The sequence below is a fragment of the Polyodon spathula genome, chromosome 51, assembly GCF_017654505.1.
Source record: "Polyodon spathula isolate WHYD16114869_AA chromosome 51, ASM1765450v1, whole genome shotgun sequence".
Classification (NCBI taxonomy): Eukaryota; Metazoa; Chordata; class Actinopteri; order Acipenseriformes; family Polyodontidae; genus Polyodon; species Polyodon spathula.
The window spans coordinates 1,848,009-1,862,537 of NC_054584.1; the positions used below are offsets into that span (position 1 = coordinate 1,848,009).

The following is a 14,529-nucleotide window of genomic DNA, read 5'->3' on the forward strand; positions in this document are numbered from 1 at the left end:
ATGTAACCCTGTTGCAGCCCTGCACACTGCACCCTCTGTTTGGAATGCAGGGGAAGGATAGAGTCAGTGCAATGTAACCCTGCTGCAGCCCTGCACACTGCACCCTGTCTGGAATGCAGGGGAAGGATCGAGTCAGTGCAATGTAACCCTGCTGCAGCCCTGCACACTGCACCCTGTCTGGAATGCAGGGGAAGGATCGAGTCAGTGCAATGTAACCCTGCTGCAGCCCTGCACACTGCACCCTGTCTGGAATGCAGGGGAAGGATCGAGTCAGTGCAATGTAACCCTGCTGCAGCCCTGCACACTGCACCCTGTCTGGAATGCAGGGAAAGGATCGAGTCAGTGCAATGTAACCCTGCTGCAGCCCTGGCACACCACACCCTGTCTGTCTGGAATGCAGGGGAAGGAGGAAGGCATACACTCCCTTCTCTAAAAAGCAAAACTCCCCCAATATTAAATGCTGAAGTGTTTTTTGGAAATCAGTGGAATTGAAAGCAGTTTGTGGTAAACCCTGCATTGAACACAGAAGTCAGACTAGGTTCCCAGATACTGTGGTGCTAAAAGGATGGGATGTAACTTAGAACCTTCCATTAGTTAGATAGAGCTCAAACGGGCAGGTTTGCAGGAAATGCTTTACAAGGTGAGATATACACATGGCCAGGTTAAACCACAACGTATTCTGGGTCATCACAAGATTATGTATGTTTTTATGTGTATAACAATCTAATTAAACCACACACTCCCATTTTATAACCCATATTTGCAGATGCAAAACGTTTGGTAAGACAGCTCTGCACAGCAGCTGCAGAAGCACCTTGTGTATGCAGTGCAGTGCAGGATGACAGTTGTGTATGCAGTGCAGTGCAGAATGAGTTGTGTATGCAGTGCAATGTATGATGACAGTTGTGTATGCAGTGCAGGATGACAGTTGTGCATGCAGTGCAGTGCAGGATGAGTTGTGCATGCAGTGCAGGATAGTTGTGCATGCAGTGCAGTGCAGGATGAGTTGTGCATGCAGTGCAGGATAGTTGTGCAGTGCAGGATGACAGGTATTGAAGAATGGGAAACACTTCAACATTTCTTTTTCTTTCTCTTTTATTTTATACAAGTTTGAAACATTCACACACAGTCACGAATATTACAGAATTTCTTGTACATCAGAGTTTTAGAATTCTACACCCGTGTTAAACCCCATTTCCTTCATATTCCACTCGTCTTGCTTTGGAAAATCACTGATATCTGAGGATGACAAAGCAGAAGAGCAGCAACTCTGTCCAGACAGCAAGAGCCAACCATGGCCTCTATTCACAAAGCTTCTCCCGGCACTCGTTTAAAGAACGTTTCTCGTTATGACATGAAGCCGCTATTCTTGAAACGGTTCTGGACTATTGATGGTTACATGAGCAGTTTCAGGAATAGCAAACTTGATTTTATTCCTAAAAAGAGACTTTTTTTTTTTAAACTAATCAGTTAAAGGTTTGTGAACAGAACCCTAGGTTTGTGAACAGAACCCTATGGGACACGTTTTCAAAGCCTTTACTCCTGTCTTTAGTTATTGATTTTTTTAAAAGAGGTAAAACACCTGTTAATTTTACAAAAACAGAATCAAACCACAAAGTGACACAACCAACGTTCTCTTCAGCAGACTCAGAGGCTGTTTCTCATTTTGTAACATTAAATTATTTTTTTCTCCTTTTAAAAAAAAAAATAGGAGTTAATTAAAGACAACAATGTGCCTCCCCTCAATAAATCAGGAGGCTGCGAAGATTTAAGTTTGAGACGATGGGAAGGTCAGGGAGGATGTGACTTGGAGCGAGTCCTGAAGTGAAACCCAGAGACCTGGAGAGAGGAGAGACACAGAACACAGAGAGAGAGACAGAGACAGAGAGACAAAGAGAGAGATAGGAATGTATGACCTGGCAGTAATTCCAGTAAATCTTACCCAATAGATGTCACATTTTCCTGTCTGAAAGACGCACACGTTATGGCAAGCATGCAATTCATTTTTTGATTTTATTTTAAATGGTAATTTTTTTTTCATGAAGAAAGGCAGTGGATATTACATGGTGTGTTTTCCAGTTTCCAGGTGGGTGCCCTGATCTGGGGAGGCTGTGACCCTCCTCCCTGGTCTGCAGTGTTGAAGTGTTGAGAGACGCAATGCTGCTACAGTGGTTGTAATGCTCTGGAAAGGACAGGGCTCTATAACATGGGAACTTTGACTACAATGATGAAGTGTTGAGTGTGGAAGCTGTTTCAATGTTAATGGAACCACCAGAGGGGGAATATATGTGTATTGGATCTTCTGCAGGTCCACTAGTGTACTTTTGCTCAGTGTCAGGTCCTAACTTTGCATCCATGTTTGCATCTCATACAGCTTCAGTCTTCACTGTGAGGTTTAGCACTGCAAGAGGCATATTCAAAGATGACAGTTTAAAGAGGGCACTCGCGTTACAAAACAGATGCAAGTGAGGTTTCATTCAGGTGCAGTTCTTCCTGTCCTTTGCTCCCCATCTCCAAGATTCCTTCCTCCTGAAGCAGGAAGCTGAGAGAGAATGACAGGAAGTGACCCGGGTCCTGCCTCAGCGCCTGCTCGCTGGCCTGCCTGACCCCTGTGACCTCTCGGCTCCGCGGCCGGGGGTCGTGGCTGCCATGACCTCGTCCAGGAAGCTGTGAAGGAGACACAGGGGGGGGGGGGGGGGTTACTGTACAGAAACTGCTGGCCTTCAAGAGCAGGCAGCTTCTAAAGCAATTGTAAAAGCCCTTATTAAAATCCCCTTCCTATGTGAGCCAATCTTTCTGCGTGGTTCTGGGTTGTGTTGCTCCCACATCGCGTTATTCCAATTCTCTAAATCTGCCTTTACCTGGCTTTGAACTTGCATTGAGCTTGTCTGGGGAATCTTAAGAGCCAGGCACTGAAAAGCCTTCCTCATTCCATTCAAATCATCTGCCAGTGTCACCATTCAACTTTGCCCACCTACTTCACCTTTACATAGAGCAGGGCAGAGGTGAAAGGTTGCACTGTCACATGATTTAAATGTTCCGCCCAGCAGGAATAAAGCAACTCCATTAAAACAAGCAGGTCAGTAACATTCATTCCCATCGCCACTGCTGCAAACTCAAAATCAGAGCATTCATTTTAAAACATGACATTCCGAAATCTAACATGAAATACTGTGCTGCTATTATGGCTTCCAGTAGACCCTTGCAATATCATTTTATAGTTTCTTTGACTACATGATGTTAAACAAAGGATCTCAATGATGCTAATGATCAATCCTAACATTCCAGGTGCTGCAAACCCTTTGGCCAGAGCTGTAGCTTATACAGCGGCTCTCAAAAGTATTCACCCCCCTTGGACTTTTCCACATTTTATTGTGTTACAACATGGAATCAAAATGGATTTAATTAGGAGTTTTTGCCACTGATCAACACAAAAAAAGTCCATAATGTCACAGTGAAAAATAAAATCTACAAATTGTTCTAAATTAATTACAAATATAAAACAGAAAATAATTGATTGCATAATATTCACCCCCTTTGCTATGACACACCTATATAAGCTCTGGTGCAACCAATTGTCTTTAGAAGTCACATAATTAGCTGGAGTCCACCTGTGTGCAATTAAGGTGTTTCTCATGATTTCAGGTTAAATACACCTGTCTCTGGGGGGTCCCACAGTTGGTTAGTACATTTCCTAACAAAAACTACATCATGAAGACGAAGGAACATTCAAAGCAAATCTGGAATAAGGTTCTTCAAAAGCACCAATCAGGGGTAGGATATAAGAACATTTCCAAGGCATTGAATATCCCCCAGAGCACAGTAAAGTCCATTATTAAGAAATGGAGTGAATATGGCACAACTGTGAATCTGTCTAGAACAGGCCGTCCTCAAAAACTGAGTGTCCGGGCGAGAAGGGGACTAGTCAGGGAGGCCACCAAGAGGCCTATGGCAACTCTAAAGGAGTTACAGTCTTCCACGGCTGAGCTGGGAGACACTGTGCATACAGCAACAATAGCCCGGGTGCTTCACAAAACTGGCCTTTATGGGAGAGTGGCAAAAAGAAAGCCACTTTTGGGAAAAAAAAAAACACTCAAATCAAATCTCAGCTAGAGTTTGCCAGAAGGCATGTGGGAGACTCTGAAACCAAATGGAAGAAGATTCTATGGTCTGATGAGACCAAAATAGAGCTTTTTGGCCTCAATGCTAAGCTCTATGTTTGGCGCAAGCCTAACACCGCACATGATCCTGAGAACACCATCCCTACCGTGAAGCGTGGCGGTGGCAGCATCATGCTATGGGGATGCTTCTCTGCGTCAGGGCCTGGAAAGCTTGTGAAGATAGAGGGCAAAATGGATGCAGCAAAGTACAGAGAAATCCTGGAGGAAAACCTGCTGAAGTGTTTAAGAGACCTGGGACTTTGGGAGAAGATTCATCTTCTAGCAGGACAATGACCCCAAACATACAGCCAAAGCCATACTGGAGTGGCTTAAAAACCAAAAGGTCAATGTCCTGGAGTGGCCCAGTCAAAGCCCGGACCTCAATCCAATTGAGAATATGTGGAAAGATTTGAAAATTGCTGTTCACCAAAAGGTCCTCATCCAACTTGATGGAGCTTGAGCAATTTTGCAAAGAAGAATGGGCAAAAATTGCAGTGTCCAGATGTGCAAAGCTGGTAGAGACTTATCCAAATAGACTCATGGCTGTAATTGCTGCCAAAGGTGCCTCTACCAAATATTGACTCAAGGGGGTGAATACTTATGTAATCAATTATTTTCTGTTTTGCATTTGTAATTAATTTAGAACAATTTGTTAATTTTTATTTTTCACTTTGACATTATGGACTTTTTTGTGTTGAGCAGTGGCAAGAACTCCTAATTAAATCAATTTTTATTCCATGTTGTAACACAATAAAATGTGGGAAAGTCCAAGGGGGGTGAATACTTCTGAGAGCCACTGTATATAAACAATACAGTGTTGATGAAGCGGAGAGCTGCTTTGTTTGCTTCTTTGCCTCCCTGGGTCTCCTGCACAGATCCTGCAGACCTGCTCCTAACGAGGATCAGTGTCGTCTAACACAGGCTGATAAAACATTCATCGCAACCCAATCCCTGGGTATAAAGGACACTCTGAGGGCTATCTGATCCACCCTGGACGTACACCAATGTGTGTGTGAAAACAGCCGCCACCCCGGTCTCTACTGTACAGACTCCACACCGTGCACTGGCAGGGTCAGAGAGGGCACCTGGGTACAAGATAGCAAAGCTATTGAGCTGGGAAACCAATCCCCTCAGGCAGGGAGGCAGCCAGTAAAACACAATCTCCAATCTGTGGCAGGCAAACTGTACTGATCTCCACAGAGCTGCACAGCCGTGTCACTGCCGTTCTAAAAGGGTGTTTAAGGTTGAAATGAAAAATAAAAATGCTGTTGTGACTGATTGTGCTTGTGAGCGTACAAACAAATGTGCAAGAATCACTCTTATAATCACAAGCATGCATACATATATATATATATATATATACACAGATATAGAGACCACAGATTTGGCGAATGTCTTCACCAGCGTTATCTAACCACATGACTGACTGAGGGCCGCACTCACAAAGGAGGCTATGATGAGACACTCCGACCCTCCAGACTACGTCCTTGGCTCAATTAAACAGTTAAGGACACGACTGGAATAATTAAACCTCTAGACATGTCCCAAAGCAGCAGCTTATCTGATTAAAGCTCTTACACCTGAATGGTAGAATGGTCTCCAGAGCCCCAGCTGCCCATGCCCATTGCAGGGGTCATGCTGCAGCACTGTGCCAGCGCACTGGGCATCTTCTTGCTATTGATTCCTGACTGGCCGAGTCCGAGCCCCAGACTGGCCCAGCCGGTCAGACTGCAGCATAATGAAAACACAGGATCAGCACGGCTCTGTGAGGCTGACGAACTTTAGCAGGAATTGTCTCATGTACACGGTTAGGGATAGAACAGGCTAATCCTAGGGAGAAGCCTTCAGAATGATTAAACACAGCTGCCCGGACTGCGTTACTCTCTTAGGGCACGATCACAAAGGATACAGTGCTAGAATGGAGGCATGTTTGGATTTGCAGTGTAGATACAAAACACACACACTAAAAGAAGTGCTCCCTATAGACCTAACCTTGGACTACCTAAAAGCATTTCCATCAGCACCATGAAACCAATGTGGAAAACTCAATCCTGACTAACTGGGGCTCCAGCCAGAACAATCTACCATGCAATCTGTAAAGATGCTCACATTACAGTGAGTGTGGAATGCAGTTCTCAGTGGAATTTGTAGTTTTTGGTACGATCGCTCATAAAAGATGTCAGTGCTACACTTCCCACTGGAAGATTATATGGACATTGAAAACACAAAAGAGCACTCAGAATCACAAAAGAGCACTCAGAATCACAAAAGAACACTCAATCACAACAGAGCACTCAATCACAACAGAGCACTCAATCACAACAGAGCACTCAGAATCATGTCTAATCTCAAAGTACAATCTGATACTCCAGTGTAACCATAAACCTGTCCTCCCAGAACACTCTGCCTCATCCCCTCGACAGATTCGGAGAGCTCTAACGAGGGGTACTTTAATCTTCAGAATTTAAAAATGATAAAAGTGAAATCAAGATAGTCAAGTTAAGAAAACTCTGATGTTTCAACTCCAATATTATAACTTTTGCTTGAAACAAACAGGAATGGATTTTCCTTTGTTAACTTTACCAAGACCACCTGCTTCATCTACAGACAGTGGAATAGGGAGCTGGAGACAGGTACAGGGGTCCTGGTGACTCTCCGTGTCTCTGCAGTATCGAAAGCTGTGACACAGGACACCGTCCTGCGCTGAATAATTGAGGGCTCCGAGGTGGGGGGGGGGGGACTGCCAACTTCTACAGTTACAGTCATCGGAGGGGCGGGGGGGCTGAAACACGTCATTGAAAGAGAAGCCACTGGACTCGACGCTCTCCCAGCATTCCCACCCTCTCTCATCTCCTATACTAAGTCGGGTTAGTCGATGTCAAACTACTGGCGAGACACTCTGATGGTCAGACACCACTAATTTGATAGCCATCACTACACATGCATCAATAAATCGATTCATTGATTACGGATCACAATGGCTTTTCTTGTGTAAGTAATTGTCCCAGTAATTGCTGCTTTCCTTGGTCCTGTTTCTATTTTGTGATGCGAGATGGCAGAATCTAACGGAACCCAGGCTATCTTCATGCTTTTCAATACTGAAGTGTTCTCCAGGCATTGATTATTGTTGATTAGGAAACGGACTGCTGATTGCACCTCTGTTTGTGACCCGCGCATCGTTCTAACGGAAGTGAAGCAGAGAAATGTTTCAGCCGTGCCTGCGCCAGCATTAAACCGAGTACTGAAATGCACAGCTAGGGTTAGCATCACCCTATAGAATTAACTCATCCAGCTTTATAAAGTTGAATGGAACCTGCTGAATAATGTTAGGTTAACATATGGAATAACATACCGCTTCGGAGTTTTCCATATACTTATCCACAAACTGTCACTGAAAAATGTGACATTTCCAAAATCTAACATGAAATAGTGTACTACTATTATGGCTTCCAGTATTTTGCTATTTTGTAGTTTCTTTGATTACAGGATGTTAAATAAAAGATCTCAACTATGTTCATATAGTTGTTGTTATGTCTCAATCCTAAAATAGTAGATGATGTTAATACTTTGGCCAGAGCTGGAAGAAGCAGGACTGAAAGACTGCAGAGGTTCCAGCACAACTGCAGTACTGAAGAACACACACAAGCTGTTTTTAAATGTGTGATTACAAACTCAGCGTGAGTCACACTGCTATACTTCCAGGGTACAGCCATGCACATAAACATTTCATACTGAAGAACATTATGAATATCACTATAAATAGCGTATATGCAATCAATGACTGTTAAGGATTGGTCAGTATTTCAGTGCATCCTATCTAGCGTGCAGACGTCATCCAGCCCCTAGAACACACAGCGCAGCTCTGAAGTTAACACCACCCTGTTTGCACACTCCTTGGTATGAGACGCTTGAGTAGCAAGATGATAAGCCGTGCGTCTCCTATTAGCGTTATGCCCTTATAGCGTTATGCCCTTATTATTTTGTTAAACGTTTGATTTCTAGTAAGTTGTCACCTGGAAACAGGATTGCATGATTGAGTGGAGCTATGGACACACTTCTGCAATGTTTTCAACAGTGCTCATCTCAGAATGCATTGATTAGGGTGAGAAAAAAACTCAAAACAGTTTATGTTGGGCACAGATGGTTTTGTTTTTTTTTTTCACTTCAAGCCCGAGGACAGAATGCTGACACATGCTGAATTGAGCAATATCCAGGAACATGAACTATATGCAGAAGTATAATCTACTCACAGACAGCTGCTGTTACTGGACTGTGTTCTGCTGCTCTGTCACTCATTTCATTATTCAAAACTACAGCAGTAACCAGAACTACAACATGCTTCATGGTGCATGAACAGTACATTGAAATGCGTGTTATGCTTTGCAATGTAATTTTTCAAATCACATCGGGCAGCGTGTTCTGCTTTGCGATGCGGTTTTACAGGATTGGCCGATCGATTTCAATCAGCTTGCAAAGTTTAAACAGGTTTCATATTTTGCGACGCCATTCCCTTGCATCGTGGCAGTGTGTCACACCCACTCGCAAGTCTCAAAGTCAACAACCAATGAGTTCACCGCGTTCAGTCATATGACTGGAGACAGGCACACATGTACGCTCTCTCTATTAATACACTCACACGCGTATTCCATTGGTTTGTATACGATGCATACTATGATGTTAACTATTAGACAAAATTATTACAGAATACAGTACTTAAAAAATGATTCAGAGACATCTCTAAATGAACAAAATGTTTCAATTTTTAAAAGATCTCTAAATGGCAGTTTGGCATACCATGCTAGCAAAATCCACATGGTTTCCATAGTATTTAAAGACATCTGTAAATCAATTTGAGATTTCATTTTTAGATGTCTCTAATTGATTTACAGATATCTTAAAATGAGTTTTAGATATCCTAACTGCGCAATTAAAGATATCTCTAATTCAATTTGAGATATCTCGAAATGACTTAGGGATATCGTTAAATATTTCAAGAGATCTTAAAATGCAATTTGAGGCATCTCTAAATGATCACAGGTTAGATGTGATTCTGAGATGCACTGCTGCTATCGTTTTGATCCAACTGGGTTTACTGGAGACGGGTTCAAAAAATGCGCGAATGCAAAGGCTCACCTGAGGAATATCACACAGCAATCCACTGAAGAGAACACACAAAGCAGTGAGGAGAAGCTCCCTTATAAAAGTCATTAATAGCGACATGCTCGTGTGTGATCAGGGTCCGAGACGCAGCTCTACAGACAAACCGTTGTAGTGTGTTAATGTTGGTGTACAGTCATTGGTAGACGAGATATAATTCGGTTATGAACACGAGGGATTTCAAATGTATTTGTATTTAGGCACGAGGATTGCACAGCACTTCACGTGCAGGTAAAATGTAATAATATGCGAGCACGGGGAATTGCACTTTATTAATTCACGTGCAGTTGTACCGAGACTCCAGTTGAATGATTGATTAGCAATCGAGTCTCAGTACAGCTGCATAAAAGCAGCATGTTTTCACACACTCGGGGTTGTGTGCTTGAGTGGAGAACAGGTGTGGACAGGAGGTAAAAACTAAGATGAGCGATCGCTACGTGCTGGCTTACAACCAGCACCATGCTTGCTTGTCCGTCCACCGTTTGTCTGCCTGTTCGTTTTGGCTACTGTGCCGTTTTATTTTACAAAGTGTTTTTCGTTTGTTCGACCTTTCATTTTCTGTTTATTGATTAAACTGCGCAACAGCGCAATTCACATTTCACCTGCAGTACTGAGTGCTTCCACTGGGGGTGACGTCACCACACACGCCATCCTGACACCCCCCCATCAATCACCAAAACAGCACTTTCAGATACAGTGTAGAAATATTGAAAACACGCATCATAAATGTAAACTTGGGAGTCAACATTATATATATATATATATATATATATATATATATATATATATATATATATATATATATATATATATATATTTTACACTTAACCTTTACCTAACAGATAAATCTGAAAAACATTATCGTTCAGCAATTAAACCTGAAAAAAACAATCTGGGTTTTCACAATATAAATATTTATTTTGCCAGCTAAATCTGAAGCTGTATGAGCCCACTGAAGTGCTTGATGTGGCATTGCATGCTGTAGAGCTGCTCTCAAGGTCTCTGCTTCCACGCCTTCTCTGCATATTATAATACCAGAAAATGTACAAAACTTCAGAATTTGTTAACATTCATGCATTAAGCTGGGAAAAACACTTAAAATATAAAACACATGGAAGCCGCATTTGGGCTCTGTTCACTGCAGTTTCACTGCCACGCTCGGCACTTTGAACGTCATTTCTCCGGTTCTACAAGTCCTAGCGTGATCGTCAATGGCTCACTTGAGAGGTAAGAACTTGGACTAATTTCTTGTCATTACCGCTGCTATAGAGTCTCTTTGGTAAGGACAATAAAACAGGGACAAGTTTCTATTCCAGTGCATTACTGAACCATCACTTACTGACTCCTCCATTATTTAAACACTCAGAAAGGTGATACTAGGATGTGCCCTCCAACAGCCAATGAGAGTGGATTGGAACATAAGAACGCCAGGGAGCGTCAATCAAGTGCAAACTGAATGAGAACAAATAACAGCATACACTCAACCTTTTGGCAACTTCTACAGGACTGCACAGACAGGCTAGATGTAGCTTTCTATACACACCTGCCCATTTTAACTCAACTGAATAATTCATTAATTGGACCTGGAGCCATTCAAGGCCCACAGCTTCGTCCATTCCAGCCACGCTCTCGCATGGAAACAGGAACATGGAAAGAAAATGCTGCTATTGATGCAGTTGGTGGAATTCTGTGTATCAATACTGCAGAATACAAATCAACACTGTCATGACATTGACAGGTCTTCACACAGCCCTGTACCAGGCAGAGTGACATTGCCCTGGGCTTGCTGCGCAGGGAAGGATGTGGACAAAGTCATTGATTGATCTCATTACTCAATTAGAAAGTGTTGCATAATCACATTTCTAACGAACAGCAGTTTCTAGACTGATCCTGTCATTACACAACAGCTACAATGTACCCTCACAGGTAGGGCTCCCGTACGACACCATGGACAGTTCAGAATGGTCAACACATGCCTTTGGGCTTAATTGAACCAGTTATTTTTCTTAATTGCTCAGCGCTAACATTTTGCTCCAGGTCTTTAAACACTGAGGATTTAAAGATACCCCAAAACCTGCAGGACTGTGGCTCTCCAGGACCAGGGTTAGCCGCCCCTGCACTAGCCTGCTACTTCACTTTCTCATCTAAGTTTTTCTTAAAACTTTACAGAATTAAAAAAATCCTATACCAAAAAATTACACAATTAGAAATAGATACATACAACTACTTGATTAATCACCTTTCCTACACCACAAAGTTCCGAGCGTAGTTATAGTTCCAAGACCTGTATACAGGTCTGCATGGAGACTGAACTGCTCCTCACTCCAAGAGAAAGGGTCCACTTTGCCAACGAATGACAGCAACAACGGGAAAACTCTGTACAAATCTGGAGCTAACCAATTGATCGATCTCCTGTCAGAGGAGCAGCCAAGCTTTGCCGACAGAGAAACGTCAGGTGTGCAAATCACAAAGCAATCTCAAATCACAAAGCAATCTGCGTCCAGCGATGCAAGCAGGCTGGCTATTTCTGGATCTTCCTTTTGTTGTGACCCCTGGCATGGGCCCGTTAGGATGTGCTGGCTCGCTGGAGCAGAATGAAGACAGCGGGACAAAGAAGAAAGGGGATCTGATCTAGTGGGTGCTCCAGGAGTATCGAGGAGCAGGATTCAATATCATGGCTGGTGTAACAGGCAGTGTGTGTGATGCACGGCCCTCGCTGATTCTACCCTGTCGAGGAGGTGAGATGAGGTTAAAAGCAGTGTATATCCCCTGTATTTTTTAAAAATGTTTTTCAAAACGTCACTTAAGACCTCTCTTTTAATCCTTCACTATACTGTAAGTGCAGCCCACAGCTCCCTGACCACAAGCAGCTGTTTTCTTCTAGTTTGTAATCCCTGCCATCAAGAGACCCCTGTTCCTGTTTGGGGGGGGGGGAATCCTGACAGCTGTCATAACCCCATCTTAGCTTTCACTTCCCTGCAGGCATGAGAATCTGGCACCCAGCCCAGCGATTTCAATCAAAAGCCCTTTTACACATTGCTGTAATTGCACAAGGAAACAAACTGTCGATTGTCGGAGGTTGGTGCAGCAACTCTCTCCCAGACATTCCCAACATTCTGCATGGAATGCACAGAGTTCTGAACCCCTTTTGTGCAGCAGAGTGGCCCAGTGTTTCCAGCTGCCTGCTTGTTAACCTTTTCACTGGCTACAGCAAGAGCCTTTGTCATTCCGGACAGTCTCCAGACCCAAGAGCAACTACGGCGACAGTGGTGCTAAAGATAAACAGCTAGCGAAGAAAAATAGGCTGATTAACCCCTTCGTTTCTTATATACTGTAACCTCTATGTCAAAACGTTTGTCTAACTGTCTTAGTTTCAAGTGGTTTCACCTCAATAAGACTCCCTTTCCATAGTTTTACTATAAGTTCAATAAGACACACCTGAACTTATTACCTATAATAAATCATTTTTATCATTTTTATTTGGATATATAGAACCTTTCATAGTGGACCACCTTCACAAAGAGCTTTACTAGATACAAAACTAGGGCTTGTGAACTATGCATCAGCTGCAGAGTCTCTTACAACAACGTCTCACCCCAAAGACGCAGCACAAGGAGGTTCAGTGACTTGCTCAGGGTCACACAGTGAGTCAGTGGCTGAGCTGGGATTTGAACCAGGGACCTCCTGGTTATAAGCCTGTTTCTTTAACCACTGGACCACACAGCCTCCACTGTGGCTAATCAAGCTTGTATTAAAACATGGAATGGGTGAAACTGCTATGCAGTAGGAGTCTTATTTCTATCCCTGTAACACCAAAGGCTTTAACATTTCTTAAATGTTAAAACAATTCTTCACAGTTTAGTCTTATCAGCATTGAAGGCACCCGCTTCCTCATCCCTACTTGTCTCAATTTCTTGTAGTTATAAAGCTAGTCTGCTTGACGAGGTGCCCAGCAGTGCCCCCCTCACCTCTTGGTGTTGTGGATGGTGGTTCCTCCCAGAACGATTCGGACCCCGGGGGTGCTGCGGTTCAGGCTGTACACGCTCTGCGCCTCTTCGTATGTCGCGCCTCCGATTACAAACACAACAATATCCTGCGGCCTGGAGAGAGACACAACAGAGCTGATTCAGAACACAGAGAGACTGGCAAACCATTCACAACACACACCACTCACCAGAGAGACTGGCAAACCATTCACAACGCACACAACTCACCAGAGAGACTGGCAAACCACTCACAACACACACCACTCACCAGAGAGACTGGCAAACCACTCACAACACACACCACTCACCAGAGAGACTGGCAAACCATTCACAACACACACCACTCACCAGAGAGACTGGCAAACCTCACCAGAGAGACTGGCAAACCATTCACAACACACACCACTCACCAGAGAGACTGGCAAACCACTCACAACACACACCACTCACCAGAGAGACTGGCAAACCATTCACAACACACACCACTCACCAGAGAGACTGGCAAACCATTCACAACACACACCACTCACCAGAGAGACTGGCAAACCATTCACAACACACACCACTCACCAGAGAGACTGGCAAACCATTCACAACACACACCACTCACCAGAGAGACTGGCAAACCATTCACAACACACACCACTCACCAGAGAGACTGGCAAACCATTCACAACACACACCACTCACCAGAGAGACTGGCAAACCATTCACAACACACACCACTCACCAGAGAGACTGGCAAACCATTCACAACACACACCACTCACCAGAGAGACTGGCAAACCACTCACAACACACATCACTCACCAGAGAGACTGGCAAACCACTCACAACACACACCACTCACCAGAGAGACTGGCAAACCACTCACAACACACACCACTCACCAGAGAGACTGGCAAACCATTCAGAACACACATCAAATAACCATTTCCATTTTTGTCAGTTTTTCATTAAGTACATGGAAAACTACAAAGCAGTGTTTATTTCACTATGTTAACGTACATTATTAAGCAGGTTTCATTCGACTTTAAGAAGCAGATTGAGTTAACTCTACAGGGTGATGCAAAATGCTTGGCCATAGCTGTTGGTGTAGAAAGACGAGACAGTGTAAAACAGTACTACATTCTTTTGACCATGTGAAATATTCTCTTTGAGCCGCTGCCCTAACCCTGACCCCAATTAAGAACTGATTTACATCTTAAGCTCAGTATTGGAATTCT

At 43.5% G+C, this 14,529-nt stretch overlaps 1 protein-coding gene across 1 annotated transcript in view; it reads right to left on the reverse strand.

The window, feature by feature from the left end:
* Positions 1-1,500: 1,500 nt before the first annotated feature.
* vps45 (vacuolar protein sorting 45 homolog) overlaps positions 1,501-14,529 on the reverse strand; it is a 34,987-nt gene continuing 21,958 nt past the window's right edge. The window contains exons 14-15 of the mRNA XM_041239051.1: positions 13,286-13,417; positions 1,501-2,667 (exon numbers count right to left, since the gene is read on the reverse strand). Of these exons, the coding sequence (XP_041094985.1) occupies positions 2,580-2,667; positions 13,286-13,417 (220 nt within the window). The 3' untranslated portion in view covers positions 1,501-2,579. The remainder of the gene's footprint in view (positions 2,668-13,285; positions 13,418-14,529) is intronic.